The following is a 16,369-nucleotide window of genomic DNA, read 5'->3' as shown; positions in this document are numbered from 1 at the left end:
GGACCGCAGGGTTCCCTCATCTATCCTAAGGACTGGAGGGCAGAAAAGCCTGATACCTTTTACCTACCCTACAAAGTCATAGAAGTCTGAAAGTGCCACTTTCTTTGCTCTATCTTGATACTGACCTGTTGAAAATAGAATAAACACTTCCACAGTCTCAAATGTACCCACTTAGCATCTGCTGTTAGAAAATGTTTTGTTTTTTTTCCCTAGTTTACAAATAACTAATGCCAGACAGGACAAAATATCTGGCTACACTGAAGACAGATTACATCTATCACTTCTTGTTTTAGCAGGTCAATAACTGTTGAAAAAGATTACGTTGATTTGACAATAGGTATCTCTTCCAGAGCTATGCCAGTTTATTACCCAGTACCTTGTCCACTTCTGTTTGCAAATCAATTACAAAATTTCTCACTATTGTTTTGCCTTTCAGAAACTTTTGAACCAATTGACATCATTGTTTACATTAAAAAAGGTGAATTTTTCTTTTTTATATGTTAAGTCTTCTTGTAAACTGCTACAGTGTAGGAAGGCAGTAGGGCAGAGTGGGCAAAGGAGAGTCCTGGAGCCCTCAGTGGCTTTTTATGATCTTTCTACTCCATCTGTAGTGAGATAACCGGGATCTGGGGCGGGGGGGCTCTCGGGACTCTCTGGCGTTCTCCACTGCACTCTGCTGCAAGGTCTTCTGCCTCTGTCCTCTGTGACACTTCCCTAATATGCTCCAACTCCAGGCTCAGATGTGCCCACTTACACACACCCACACCTTACTCTTGGTGTCCACCATCAGGCCTGCGTGCCCCAAGCCCATGCTCCCAAGCTCCTTGTTCATTAAAGGCCGCAGGTGATAGCCACAGAGCCAAAGGTGCAAAAGCCTGAGCAATCTTTATTTACCGTACAATCTGCCTCTTCAGGGTTTTTTGCTGTACAATCTATACACAAATTTCTCTTGGCAAATATGAACACTGCAGCCATGACCCACAAAAGTAAACAGACTATAACTGAATACAACTAAGCCCAGGCAGGGCACCAACCTAGGGGCAAAAGGGAAGATGGTTATTGGTGTCAGCAGATGATCCACCATGTTTGCTGCTGAAGGCACTGCTCATTCAAGGGGGGACCACTCTGTTCACTCATGGTATCTGCCGTCACACACCAGGAGCCATCTGGCTTCCTGGCCTTCTCTGGCTATGGCCTCAGCCAGAAGCCATACTCTGCATCCACCCCCAGGATGCACACCCTCCATGAATGGTGACACTCTATACTCTTTGGGGGTAATGGTGCAATCCCCAGGGGTATTCTCACTGCTGACATTCCAACACTTGAACCACCAATGTGACAAGCAGACCCCTGAACTAAGGCCAATCCTTTGCACATGTGCATGGATCAGGAAATCCATGGATAGCAAACTCCACATGTGGCCTCTTTTGGGTCCCCTCTTTATCTGTGGTCTCCACCACAAGCCACATTCCCCACCCATCCCCCAGGACTGGTTCCTCACCAAAAGTTAACAGGGTACCACCAACAGGTGATTTTTAGAGGCTCCTCTACCTTCTTTAACATCCTTTGGCTGCTTAACAACAGCTCTCGGCTTCCCAACTTTGGCACCAGCTTTTGCCTTATCTAAGTTGGTTTTTTGATACAACTCCTGCATGGCTGCAGAAAACCTCATACAAGGCTGCTTTAAGCCACCAAGGCCCACTGGAACCCCTTGATTCTTATCTCCTGGGCATACAAATGATATCATCCATCCCCAGGGTCGCATAGACATAACATCAACCTGCCAGCATTCCCCAGGCTTCTGACAGAATTGTTAGTCCAAGTCCATCGGTTTCTGTCTTGCGTCAGCACTAAGTGAGCTCTGAGTGACGGATGGGGGTCCTCCTTTTTCCCCTGTGAGTCTGCTGCCTCAGCAGTAGTGGGTGGTCCTCACAGGCCCTCTCCTCCTCCACACGAGGTCTTGTCCTGCAGCTCCCAGAACCTGTCCACCTCCTGTGGTCCTGTAGTGTCTTTAGTGTTTCCCGCAGCTCCTAGACTTTGGCCATCTCCTGTGCTGCCATGGTGCCTCCAGCATTGTCCTAGACTCCATTTGCAGAGCTGTGAGGGAACACTCAACCCCCCAGCCCAGCCCTGAGCAGGCACCATGTTTACCCAATGCTTCCTCAAACACATGCAGTCCTCTCCACCAGCACCAGGGACTCATGAGGCGCCCACAGGGAGACTGGCCACTGAGTATTACATGCTCATGGCCTACCACCCCTCAGTCCCTCCAGAGGTCTTCAGAGGGCTCTGTACCCAACTGTGTCAAATCATCCTGCCAACCTGCGCCAGTTGTGGCAGGAAGGCCCAGGGCAGAGTGTAAGGGGCAGGAATGGGCCACAGTGCAGATTTTCTAGGATTCCAGCAGACGGGTGAAGGAGGAGAGTCCTGGAGCTTCAGTGGCTTTTGCAGGCTTTTACTGGGATTTACCAGGTACATGGAAGGCAGGGGTGCTGTGGGCTGGGAGGCTGGCAGGCTTCCCAGGCCCCAGCAAGTCTTCACTCTGTCTGAGCTCTCCGGCGTTCCCTGGTGGTTTCTGCCGCTTTCCTCTCTCATGGTTCTGCTGCTTCTGCTTCTCTGCTTCTCCTGTCGTACCCATGATGCCACCCTTAAAAGCCCAGATGAATCCCATCTACCTATGCCCACACCCTGCTCCAGGTGCCCGCCATCAGGCATGCATTCAGGACCGCAGGGTTCTGTCATCTATCCTAATGGCGGGAGGGCAGAAAAGCCTGATACTTTTTAACTTACCCTACACAGGGTCTCTATGTATATGGGCAAAGGGGGGGGCAGGGACCCTCAGTGGCTTTTTTAGACTTTTAATGAACTTTCTACACCATTTGTAGCGAGGTAACCAGGTACAGGCCAGGCCAGGGGGCCAGCAGGCCTCCTAGCTCCTAGCTCTCGGGAAATCTTTACTCTGGCTTTCTCTGCCACTCTCCCCTGCGCTCCACTGCACAGTCCTCTGCCACACTGTCCTCTGCAGCCCCTATATGCTCAGTCTCTCGGCTCAGGTGTGCCCACTCACACATGCCCACACCACACTCCAGGTGTCTACCATCAGGCATGTGTACTCTGAATCCACACACTACCAAGCACCTCCTGCATTCAAGGCCACAGGTGAGAGCCACAGAGGCCAAAGGTGCAAAAGCCTGAGCAACCTTCACTTACACCACACTGCTAAATGACTCATTTAACCAGCTTTGATAGCACATACTATATAGTCAAACATAAACACCATCCCAAGTTACTGCTAATGAGGAAAGCACTACCACCTTGACAAAGGAATTTTGGCTAGGTGGCTATGAGGAACCTGTCAAAATTCTGTTAAAACAAATACTGTTGGGCCTCCCTGGTGGTGCAAAGGGTTAAGTTGCAGCACTATGAAGCTATCCGCAGCCACTGTAGCAAGAGTTTGATCCCCAGCCAGGAGGCTACCCACACAGCACAGCAGACCTCTCCTGTCTCTCCCGCTGCTCCCCTCAGCAGTGTATTTCAGTCTGCCTGTTTTGCTCCCCACTGTCTGGTGAATCCTCTCACCACCCACACAGCACCTCTGGCCTACACTCCAGCTCTCAAATAAATAAATAAATAAATAAATAAATAAAAGAGAAACCTGAAATACTGTCATAGACAATCTCTATAGATTACACATAGTATATAGTTGATTTTCTTGCAAATCTTTATAAATGAAATGTATTCAACACATATAATAACACAAAAGGTACACTAGTCAGGGTTCTCTAGAGAAATTGAATCAATATAATCTTTTTCTTTCTTTTCCTCTTCTCTCCCTACTCCTCCCTTCTCCTCCTCTATGCTCCCCCTTTCTTTTGTGTAGATTCCATCGCTCTCTTTCTGTCTCATCGACCTACCTACTTCCCTCTATTTTAAGGAATCAGCTTACGTGATTTTGCAGTCTGGAAAGTCTGCCATTTGTAGGGCAGTGCAGCAGGTTGGAAATTTGGGTAAGATTTGATGTTGCTCCTCTCATAGGAAGGACCTGCAGGCTGGAAACTCAGGCACGTTATCTGTGTCTCAGTCTTGAAGAGAAATACCTTCTTTTTCAGGAAATCTTAGTCATCATTCTTAAGGCCGTTAGTTGATTAAAGGGGGCCTCCTCACATTATGAAGGTCATTTGCTTTAAAGTCTACTGATGTTAATGTTAGTCACATGTAAAGTGTATTCGCACAGCAACATCTATACCACTGTTGGACTAGACAATTGGACACATCACAAGAGGTATTGTTGAACTATTTAAAACATATTTTGGTACTCAAGAATATGTTTATACCATTTATAAATAAGATGACCATAGACATAAAATTATTGACTTGTGCTGGGAGAATGGGTAGGTGTCCTACATCAGAATTGCTTTAAGAATGAGTGTCTGAGTGAAGCTAACTCAGAGATGTTCATGTTGCTTTGACAATTAGCACTGCAAAAACTGAGGAAATTGTGTTACTCTAATTAGAAGCCTGACAGACACATTTTTGTTCCTAGTTAAATCGTTGGGAGTACTTGACCACCAGATACACACAGAGCCACATCTAGGAACTAAGAATTTCTCAAATTGTCATAAAAGCTAGTTAGAAGTAAGAAAAATGCCCTGTAAGCCAAAGAAACATACACACACACACACACACACACACACACACACACAAAACAGTCACCAAAATGTCTTGGGCTGTAGATGAGTAGGTGTGGGGATTTTAAAATACGGTTCCAAAATTCTTTTGATACTTCTCTAGTGAGTTTAATGTCGCCTTCCTTGAATTGGGGCTCTGTGACTACTTAATTCAAACAATACAGTGGCAGTGTAAGGCCTCAAGAAATTGCCAGTTTCCACTTACTGCCTCTTAAGATGCTTGCTTATGGAGCTCTTTCTACCTGCTTGTGTCTGTGCATCTCCTTCTCCCACCCTTTCTTCTAATAAACCTAACCTTTTTAAAAAGTAAAATAAATAAATAAAAAGATGTTTGCTTTTGGAATTCAGTCAGCATGCTGAGGAAGCTGCCTAATGGAAAGGAATTTACAGCCAGTGCTAGTTTGCCTGCTGTGAGTGATCCGCCTTGCCAGTGGATCCTACTGCCCCATTAGTGCTATTGCAATTGGTGCCTGTGGAGCAGAGACAGTTGTCCTCATTGAACCTTACCTATGAGCAAAATAAGTAAAATGGTTATTTCAAACCATTAAATTTTGGATGGTTTGTTATGCAGCAATAGAATCTATTGCATGGCTATGATCTGGGCTCAGTGCTTAGGGTAAAATCGAGCATATAGAGAGAGACAAGGGGGAAAGCTGGACATAGACTTCATTTCATATGGGGCAGAACTGAAAAGTCCTGTATTACTGGGCTAAGAGAAAGAGTAAGATGTATGGATTTATACCCAGGGATACACACAAACACACACACAGAGAAGATATATGGATTTTAAATAGATGAGTTAGGCATTATTCATAGGCTCAAGGTAGGCAGGAAAGCAGAGAAATGAGAGGTCTGGGCTCTGGGTTAGTATACAGGTGTTCAAGCCAGGAATGAAGAAATGGAAGCATAATACAGGCCAGGAGAATAGATTTCAAAACCTGGAATGGTAAGCAGGGTGGTCTGGTTGGGTCAAATGAGTTTTTATGATGTGGGGGATCAGGCAACAGAACTCAGGGACTCAGCTCGGAAGTCTGGATGTAGGAGGAGGTAAAACAAGCTCCAGGAGCTCTGGTACTAATTACAGGGGAGATGGTAATGGAAAGACTGCCATAAATAATGAGTCCAATAGTTCCAAGACTGCAGCTCCACAATCTTTCACTGGAGTCAGAAATGAGATTGGTGCTCAGGGGGCAAGGAATGAATAAGGTTGATGTGAACAAACAGACAATTCCGTGTTCACATAAGCAGTGACTATTCTAGGAATCCTTTAAATACGTATACAAATCAACATCGGAATCAGATCAATTTAACATTTATACATAGCTTTGTCTCTTTTGTACTCAAAACAAATTGATAGCAGCTTTAAAAGCAAACTGTTTTAATAGAGGCTCCTAAAGAGTTTATTAGTCATTAGTGAGGGCACTAGACAAGGCATAATTGAATATTTGCTCACTTTTCATGACCTCTATTAGAGTTGCTCTTACTAGATTTTGTCATTCCCATGCTTATGGTTTTTTATTTTCTGACTTTATTCTAAAAGCAACTTAAATACAGCTTAAGAGGTCATGACTAGATCTTCCTCGCCTTTCCAACCTACTTTCCAACCCTACTTTTCTCAGGCTATACTGTTTTCCAGATACATTTGGCCTTCTTTTGGGTATGCTAAGGTGACAGGCTTTATTCTAAATCTGGGTCTTGCCTGGAATGCATTTTAAGCCACTCTTTCCTGTATAGCATTTTTTCATACTTGAGAATTTAGTTTAAGTGTCACATCTTTCAGAGACCCTTACATTCATCAGTCTTTGTATTTACTATTGCTTCTTCATACCCTTTTTTTTTTTTTTTAAAGATTTATTTATTTATACAAGCATTGGGTCCAGTCAGAAGCGCGGGAGGTGAGAGAATTCACCAAAGCTAGAGCAGGGAGCACAACAGGCAGACTGACGATGCTTCTTCATACCATTTACCATAATTGCAATTATATAGTTGTGAGAATGAGTTTTTCTTTTATGACTGAAGTCAGGGAAGAGAAAAATGAGTTAAAACCCAGTCAAGTAAGAGAAGGCAGAAGAGACAGGTAAAATTGAGAGAATAAAACATACCATCTAAAAAATTAAAACGTAATGGCAGTCTTAATCTAGTGGAAGGCAAAGTACTTAAAACACATCTGGATGACATCCGATGAAAAGACTGAAAAATGAGCACTCCATGAGGGATCAAGAAATTTAGGATGTGCAGAAATTGGAAACTTTGTACATAGCTGGTTGAGAATGTAAGATGGTATAACCACAGTGGAAAAGGGTGGCAGTTCCTCAAAGTTAAGCACAGTGTATGACAATTCTACTGCTAGTTCTATGAAAATATTTCCACACAAAAACTTGTACATGATTGTATATAGCTGCATTATTCCTAATAGCCCAAAAGTGGAAAAAGGCCTGGGTCTACTAAAGAATGAATTGTGTTATAACAAAGACTACTTACTGAGCCACAAAAAAGAATGAGATATGGGACTCCCCTGCTGGCACAGCAGTTGAGCGCTGGGTTGTGAGGCTGCCTGCAGCCTCTGCAGGGCCAGTTCAATCCCTGGCCACCAGCAAGGGTCCCACCAAAAAAAAAAAAAAAAAAAAAAAAAAAAGAATGAGATACTCATACATGGTATAATATGGATGAAACGTGACATGCTTAATGGTACAGGATTTCTCTTTTGGGGTGAAGAAAATATATTCTAAATTTATATTGTGATGGTTACACAACTCTTGTAAATATAACAATGAATTGTATATGCAAGTTGGTGAATTTTAAATGTGAATTATATCTCAAAACATTTAAAAGTGTTAGAGTTGATTGTTGTTGTTCATGGCAATTATATGCTGTTAAATTGCCGCAAACACTACATTGGCCAAAACTGAACTATTATTATCTGGGGAAATACAGGACCACATTTATGGAAACCTCTGGTCACATGTTTGTTAGCCTATCAATACATAAGCTTGTTTTATATGTCTCTGTTTAGACCCTTTACTCTATTTATTAACACTGAGCTCATGGCCAACAGCACTGTTGCTAGAACAAAACCTATCTGAAAAATGTACTATTTCCATAAAGCACATCACAATCTTCTCGAACTTATAAGGAACATTAGACAGCTCTTCAGCACTGTGCTTGGGGGTGATTTTAAACAATGAGATCAATAAAAAGCACAAAAGAGGAAAATGTTGCGCTAAGTAGAAAAAGGTATTTGGTTACAAGATGCAAGCTGAAACAAGGCAGAGTGTCATCTATTTAAACTTTGGTTGGGAACATGTGTCTTGAGTGACTCAAATTTTTCACTGCTCTGTGCCTATCTGCAAATGACTACAAAAGCATTACGGGTATCATGATTGTGGGGTTATAGGTAAATTTTAATGAGTAGGAAAATTTGCAAATATATACAAAAATTACAAATAAGGATCAACTCTAGTTTTCCACCAAAATGATTTAAAAAAAAAAAGTTTTGAATTTCAAGGTGTAAATTTTAATCTCTTCATAAAGCTGGACAGATAAAATGTTGCTCGTAAGTATGCTTCAGGAGTAGTGAACAGGAAAAGGCTAGTTTTAGAGGCTTCGGACAATTATTCTTCGTATTAGCTCCTCAGTATTTCTAACTAACGATGTTTCACACTATTGATACCTGGTTGAAGGATCAGTTGAAAGGTAAAAGGTCTTTATTATACTTAATCAGCAAGCCAATTTTCAATTTTTGATCATAAATGCAGGTCCATTCCTGCCAGAAAGTTTTCTATCACTACATAATTAATACTTTACTCTTCAAATAAAAGAAAGTGGAAGGCAAAGTACTTAACACATCTGGATGACGTCCGATGAAAAGACTGAAAAATGAGCACTCCATGAGGGATCAAGAAATTTAGGATGTGCAGAAATTGGAACCTTTGTACATAGTTGGTTGAGAATGTAAGATGGTATAACCACAGTGGAAAAGGGTGGCAGTTGTGTTCATATCTGGAATCTGTACTCCTATTTTCCATGTATTTGTAGACATGATTTCACATACTAGCTACCGCCAATTTTAATTTCCAAGTTTTGCAGTATTTTTTTTTTTTAAAGATTTATTTATGCATACAAGAACTGGAGTACAGGCCAGAGGTGTTGGGGGGTGAGGGGGAGGGAGGGTAAGGGCGAAGAATGAGAGGAATTACCTGAGACAGAGTGGGAAACAGGAGGATTGACTGAAATACACTGCTGAGGGGAGTAGCGGGTAAGTCAGGAAGTCTGCTGCGCCATGTGGGTACCTCCCTGGCTGGCCAGGGATCAAACTCCGGGGATTGAACTCATGCTGTAGAGGCTGTGGATGGTTTCACAGTGCTGTGACTTAACCCCTTTCACCACCAGGGTGGCCCCTGCAGTATTTGCTTTGAAAAGTAGTTTCTGCATTTTTTTAACTTTAATTTTAGACTGGCTTTCATGTCTCAAATCCTCTTAAGACAGGAAATGTCAGTTCTTGCTCATAGTTTCTTGTAAGCAGCTGTTGCCAAATTCAGAAATTTAAAGATAAATTAACTGTTTTAGGTTATAAGTAACATAATTTTGGCATGGAGAGCAGATTTATAAATATCAAGTGACTATTACATATCTGTATTTGTGAAGTTGAATAAGCTTAATCAAATGTCAGAATTTGGCTACAAAATGGTACTTTTTGGATCAGTATTTATACCCCTTTCTTGGTAATCAGTGATTTTGTTTCTTTAAAAAGTTTCTAACAGTATTTTGATTGGAACTGGTTGATTAACGAAAACATCCCAATTAAAACAGTGGAGCTTGGTTGATACATGTTATTCATTGACTCAATACTTCAAGTCCTAAAATACCATGGGGTTCTGACCAGCCTCTTTTGATCCCTCATAATAACTTGAGGATAATAGATTTTTTTAGGCTTCTCTTCACTTTATTTTTTTTAAAAACCCATGCCAGATACTCATTTAGCTGTCTCTCCCTGCCCAGCCACCAGCCTAATTATTTTTTTATTCCAATCCCAGAAGTTTTTGAAATGTTATCCCTTCTCTCCCACTGTTTTTCTGTATGTGGTGGCAACCCTTCTTTTGGCTGTTTTTATTTTTTCCCCCAATGCCCATGATTGGCTTCACTTGCCTTTGGTTTTGAAGTAATAACCACCATCAGGGATTAGTGCCACATTATCTAAGGTCTTGTACTACTAAAATGATGGCGCTTTCCATTACTATGGATGACACCTCATTATTATTTGGATTAATAAAATTCGGGTAAAGATGAGTAACTAATCTCTACCAAAAATAATCTATAAATATTCTGACAGAGCTATCTTTAAAGATGTTCAAATGTCCTTCATTAAGATGGTTTAATTTAAAATAAAAAAATAAGAAAGGGGCCTACCTGGTGGCACAAGGGGTTAAGACACAACCTCTGGAGTTACCAGCAGCCACTTGAGCAAGAGTTTGATTCCTGACAGGCCAGGGAGCTACCCACATGGCACAACAGACCTCTCCTCGTACACTGCTCCCCTCAGCAGTGTATTTCAGTCTGCTTGTTCTGTTTTCCACTCTGTCTCTGGTGAATCCTCTCACCCTCCCCCCACCTCTGGCCTGTACCCCAGCTCTTATATGCATAAATAATCTTTAAAAAAAAATTAAGAAAGTTTCTAGGCTATAAGAATTTATCCTGAGAGTAAGTTGACATAATAGAAGATGAGACCAATTTGGGGAATTATTGATAGTAAGGGATTTAAATGACTAAATAAACATAAAGTATTACCACCAACCAAAAGAAGTTATTAAGTTTTAAATAGCATAACCATTTAAACATTTTTGCTAAAAAGAGACTTACATGCAAAGAAAATTAAAAAAAAACAAATGAGAAACTTGTCATTTTTAAACATGAAAGGACAAATCAAATTTCAAATTCAGATATTTTTAATTCATATTTGGTCTTACAAATTGATATTTAAATTGACTTTTCTCCAAGAATGTAAAGTACAAAAATTTGCTAAACATCAGATCCACACAAATCCTTAGGAAGGTTTTCTGTGTAGTTTTCATTAATGCAAATCTTTGAATACTTCATTCTTACTGTAGATCTTGAATCTGTTTCACAATAATCAAGCAATAGTTTTTATGCAATACATTATAAACTATAAGGTGTCAATTAAAAGGAAAGCTAGGTAATACAAAAATACATGAGAATCTGAGGAGCAGTCAATCTGTTGAGGCTCAGTGTATCTTACTTGTTTTGTAGTTTTCTGTCATTACTTTCAAAGAGCACACAGCACATGAGGCATAGTAATCATTTCCCTTATTAACCTCCCTAATTTAAAAATCTGTTGTTCATAAAATTGGACCAATTATTACAAGCTATCATTTGCATAATTAACCACAAGTCTATTACAAAGCATTTCGTTAGTAGTATCAACAAATGTAGGAGGATAGAAATTTATAAAAAATGGGTTTTGTTAAGCTTGCCAACTCCTTAGATATCATGGGCTGTGTGCCACTTCAACTTCTAATTAGATGTTTAATGCCTCACAGCAAAAGATTGATCAATGGAAAGAAGCAAAACTAAATGATTTTCTAGGTGCTGTAATATTTCATTTGAGAAGGTAACAAAAGGATAGAACAAAATTTAAGGAAGATTTATATGCGTTCCAATTTTTCACTCAGGAATTCTTCTACACTGTCTGTGTTCCATTTGAGGATGCTTAGTTCTTCAGCAATGTTCCCATTGTCATCCAAAAGCTTTAGTACAGGGTCCGAACCACGAACATACTACAGAAAAAAGGAAGATGACCATTATTTTCTGCCTAAAAGAGCGGTCTCAGTGTCCATGAAGATGCAAACCAGTTCAATCCAGCTTAATTCTATTTCATAATAATAAAAAAGAAAATCTTTTAGATATAACATCACAACAGGTCTTAAAGGAAATCTTTTAGAGAAGAGTTTAATGGAATTTCATAAAAATGGGATTCTAAAAATAATTACATTTTACTGCTAAATGTAACAATTACATATTGCACACCTGACACTCCTATAACTCTCAAATGATCTCAAACTTTAATGGAGGAGGCAAACAAGTTCAAAATAATTAATGGGAGAGAATGATCGTATAACAGCAGTGTTGTAGTAGGCCATGCATACAAATTATCAGACAATTCTATGCTAAAATTCAAATTTTCTTTGGTTTAAGAAATCTAATGATTTTGTTGTAATAATTTTTATAATTAACCTGGATTCCTGCAACTTCAGACCCACTAGCTGGATCTAAAGAGTACTCTGAAAAATTCCAATTCTTGGTTAATGTGACAACAAACAATCTCATTTGTTAAGAGATAAACCTTAAATGCTAAGTAGAATAATATAAGTAGCAGAGATGATGGATTCTCAGAAGCTCTTAGAATGTCTTTTAGCAATTAGCCCTGTTTTCCTGTTTCCTAAAACTATGAACTTTAGAGATGGAGACAAACTGATGTGATTATTAACACTTAGTGTAGCCTTTGCTCATTAATGGAGTTTAGAAGTATAGGCCTACTAAGCAAATTATCAATAACATTACTACTAAAATATTTTCAGTCAGGTCTCTACATAAATGGTTAAAAACATGGAATTATCTATTAAAAAGCTAATTTTAGTCCAAAAAAATGAAAAAAGAAATCACACTGAACATAACTGCAAAAAATCCTTAACAAAATATTAGCAAATCAAATTCAACAATGAATAAAGGAACTATATTATCACCATGAATTTTGATTTCAGGTATGCAAGAGTGGAACAACATTAGAAAATCAATTAATATAACCCGCAGCTACCAAAAGAAAAATCTCATGATTATATCAATAGATGAACAGGTATCTGGCAAAAATCCACACCCATACATGACAAAAACTCAGCATATTAGGAATAAAGGGGAACATCAAAAAAATTAATCAAGAACATCTATTAAAAACCCCACAGCTAACATCATACATATAATGGTGAAAAACAAAAAATGTTCCACATAAGATTGGGAACAAGGCAAGGACATGTCCTCCCTTATTGGATGTCCCAACTAACGCAATAAGAAATAAAACATCTACAGATTTTTGGGTACACCTAAGTGATGTATATAGCAGCTTTATTCATAATAGCCAAAAATTGGAGGTGACCAAGATGCCTTTCCATAGGTATGTAAACTGTATTATAAAAGAATATTTTTAGCTAAAAAAAAAAAAAGAAGCAATCCAGCTACAGCAAAGATAAAAGTAACTTTCAATTCATAATGCTAGTGAAAGAAGACAATCGGATAAAGTTACATACTATTCCAGCTATATGACATTCTGGAAAATTCTACACTATAGAGACAGTAAAAAGATGAGTGAGGGTGGAGGGAGAGGAATATGAGTAGGCAGAACCCAGGGATTTTTGTGCAAAGCTTTAACGGTGGATACTTGTCATTATGCATTTGGCAAAACTCCTAGAGCTATACAATACAAAGAATAAACTCAAAGTAAACTATGAAATTTAGTACCAGTAACGGTTCATCCACTATACCAGAAGCACCACCTCAATGTGAGACCTTGATGATAAAGGAACCTAAGGTGGAAGTGGGAGTAAAGGGAGAGAGGGAAGGGGTATATAGCAACACTGTACTCTTTGATCATTTTTCTGTAAAACTAAAACTGCTCTAAAAAGCAAATCCATTTAATTATGTATGGAAATATTTATTATTTTAATTCGAAAAAGAAACTAATGTTAGGAAAAAGGAATTCCACTGAAATCATCTTACCTTGATTTGCAGTCCTCTGAATAGTTTGGGCTTATCACTCCTGACAAAAGCTTAAGAAAAAAAAATTCAAAATGTTCATTTGCAAATTCAAGCTATTTACAGAAAGCAATACAAAATGAAGAAATAAACAATAAAAAATTAAACAAGAACATAAATTAGATTGTGCATGGAAAAGCGAAGGTAATCCAAACAGATGTAAATAAACGGGAGACCAACCATACTTTTCAATGACTGAAAATTTTGTTATTTCAAATTCATCAAAATCCCAAACACAAAATAATAGTAAAGTAATAGAGGAGTAAACGTGGAAGAGGAACCAGAGAAGTTGACATCAGAGGTTCCCTGTTTTGCATCCAGAGTTTATGCAAACTCTGAAAGTTGTCCAGATGGGCAATGGACCCAAATGGTTCCGTGACTTGAGGAAAAACCGGAGCATCTCTTGGATATCAGAGACCAGCACTGGCTGCACCAGAAGGTGCACTGAGGAAATTTAACTTCATATAACAAAAGGTAGGTGGAGAGAGAGGCCTAAAAACTGTGGCCAAGGTGGGAACCTGCTCAGCAAAACTCAGGTTTCCCATGTTTGACCGGCAGCCCAGGAGGAAAGGAAAGCTGAGTAGTGTAGAGGTGCACCTTATCTAAGTAGAGATATGAACAATATGGTTGAGGTGTGGCAGGTGGGTTCCTCAATGAAGAGGACAAGGTGCTGGAAGGCTATTCCTCCCCACCCTAAACCTGGCCTGGTGGTCATCCTGTGAAGCTTGCTGGCAACGTGGCACACAGATGGCAGAGAGATGGGTCTGGAAACTAAGGGGCTATCGTGGTGCCACAAGCACATCAGCCTTCCCTGTTCACCTAAACCCTTCCAGACCCCTCTTCCACTACCTGAATCTGCAGCTGCAGATCTGTTCTCCTTGACATGTAAGGTACTGAAATAAGCCAAGAAAAGGTTAAAAAAAAAAAAAAAGAAATTCAAAATCCACAATGCCATCTGCTGGAAAAGAGGATGCTCTGCAGTGGAAAAAAAACAGCAAACCACAAAAGCTACAAAATAGGCAGATGGAAAATTACAACACATGTTATCTTCAGTCCTCCAGGGAGAACTTCACCACAAAGAGAGAACACAATATCCAGAATCCAAACACACAGACATAGACGATCTTTTCTTCCTATCAATTACAGAGTTCAAAATTGCCATGATAAAGAAATTCAAAGATATGGAAGAAAATACACAAAAGTTGATCAAATATATATAAAACTCAGAAAAACAAATGCATATTCTGAGAAATAAAATGAACAGATGTTAGAAACTGAAGCTTTAAATAAGAAAACAATGGAGTTGCAGGATGTAAAAAGATCAATAGAGAAGATAAAAACTGGAGAAAGCTATGGAAGCAGAATAGACCAAATGGAAGACTGAATCAGTAACCTTAGAGAAATGCATAAAGAATCTGGGTGGAAGAAGAAAAAGAAATATATGAAGGAGAAACACACACACACACACACACACACACACACACACACACACACACACACACAGAGAGAGAGAGACAGAGAGACAGAGAGACAGAGAGAGAGAAACACAGAGAATTATCCAATTCCATTAAGAATTGCAATATAAATAATGGGTACTCCAGAAGGGGAAGAGAGAAAGCAGAGAACAGAGAACTTATTCAAAGAAATAATAGTGGAAAACTTCCAAAATCTGGGGAAGGAACTAAACATACAAGCATAGGAAGATAAAAGAACACCTGGTTACCCAAGTAAATGAGAACTATACCAAGATATATAGTTATGAGACTTCCAGTAGTTCAAGACAAAGAACACTGAAATTGACTAGTGGGAAGAAACATAAACTACAAAGCTATGCCCATCAGGCTTACACCTGACTTCTCTGAAGAAACACTACAGGCAAGGAGAGTGAATATTCAAAATAAAGACAAAAACTACCAGCCAAAAATATATTATCCTGTAAGACTCTCCTTCAGATGAGGGAGAAATAAAGGACTTCCCAGATAAATAGAAGCTAAAGAAGTTTGTAAACACTATACTTTACCTCCAAGAAATGTTGAAAGGAGTTCTCATATCTAAATCCAAGAGAACATCCACAAAAAAATTGAAAAAGAAAACAGAACCATAAAACTTAAGGATAAAACGGCAGTAGCAGAACCTCAATAATCACTCTACATGTAAATGGACTGAACGCACCATCAAAAGGCACAGAATGCTAGTTGGATAAGAAAACAAGACCCAATGTTCTGCTGTTTCTAGGAAATGCACCTGAGCAGCAAATGGGACTCCAAGGCAGGGATGGCCATACCTGCAGCAGATAAAATAAACTTCCAGCTAAAAAAGGTAACAAGATACAGGTATGGATACTATATAATGATTAATGGAACAACACATGAGGAAGACATAACACTCATCAATATATATTCACCGAAAAAAGGAGCATCAAAATGTATAAGGCAAAAACCAAAATACATATACGGCAGTTATTATCAAGTCTGCAAACAGACATTGATGCCAAACAACAGTGGTAGGGGACTTCAATATCCCATTTTCACCATTGGGTAGATAAGCCAGACAGAAAATAAACAGGAAAATGATAGTATTGAAGAAAGAATTAAACCATATAGGATTAATAGACATTTATAAGGCACTGCACCCCCCAAAAGCTAAGCACACATTGTTCCCAAGTGCACAGGGACATTCTCCAGGACAGACCAAATTACTTGGTCACAAAACAACTGTCAATAAGTTAATGAAGACTGAATTCATATCAAGTATGTTCTCTGACCACAATGGTATCAAACTAGAAATCAATCACAAAAAGGAGGAAAAACTTCTAATATGTGGAGATTCAATAACATACTACTGAATTATCGAGTTCATTG

At 39.4% G+C, this 16,369-nt stretch overlaps 1 protein-coding gene across 1 annotated transcript in view; it reads right to left on the bottom strand.

The window, feature by feature from the left end:
* Nucleotides 1-10,461: 10,461 nt before the first annotated feature.
* Nucleotides 10,462-16,369, bottom strand: part of SELENOF (selenoprotein F) — a 36,476-nt gene continuing 30,568 nt past the window's right edge. Inside the window, exons 4-5 of the mRNA XM_037498682.2 lie at nucleotides 13,473-13,522; nucleotides 10,462-11,479 (exon numbers count right to left, since the gene is read on the bottom strand). Coding sequence (XP_037354579.1) covers nucleotides 11,348-11,479; nucleotides 13,473-13,522 — 182 coding nt within the window. The 3' untranslated portion in view covers nucleotides 10,462-11,347. The remainder of the gene's footprint in view (nucleotides 11,480-13,472; nucleotides 13,523-16,369) is intronic.

Source organism: Talpa occidentalis, unplaced genomic scaffold, assembly GCF_014898055.3.
Source record: "Talpa occidentalis isolate TD23 unplaced genomic scaffold, MPIMG_talOcc4v2.1 talOcc4.9, whole genome shotgun sequence".
Taxonomy (NCBI): Eukaryota; Metazoa; Chordata; class Mammalia; order Eulipotyphla; family Talpidae; genus Talpa; species Talpa occidentalis.
Note: the sequence above shows the minus strand (reverse complement) of the source record. Positions and strands in the feature narration are given on the sequence as shown.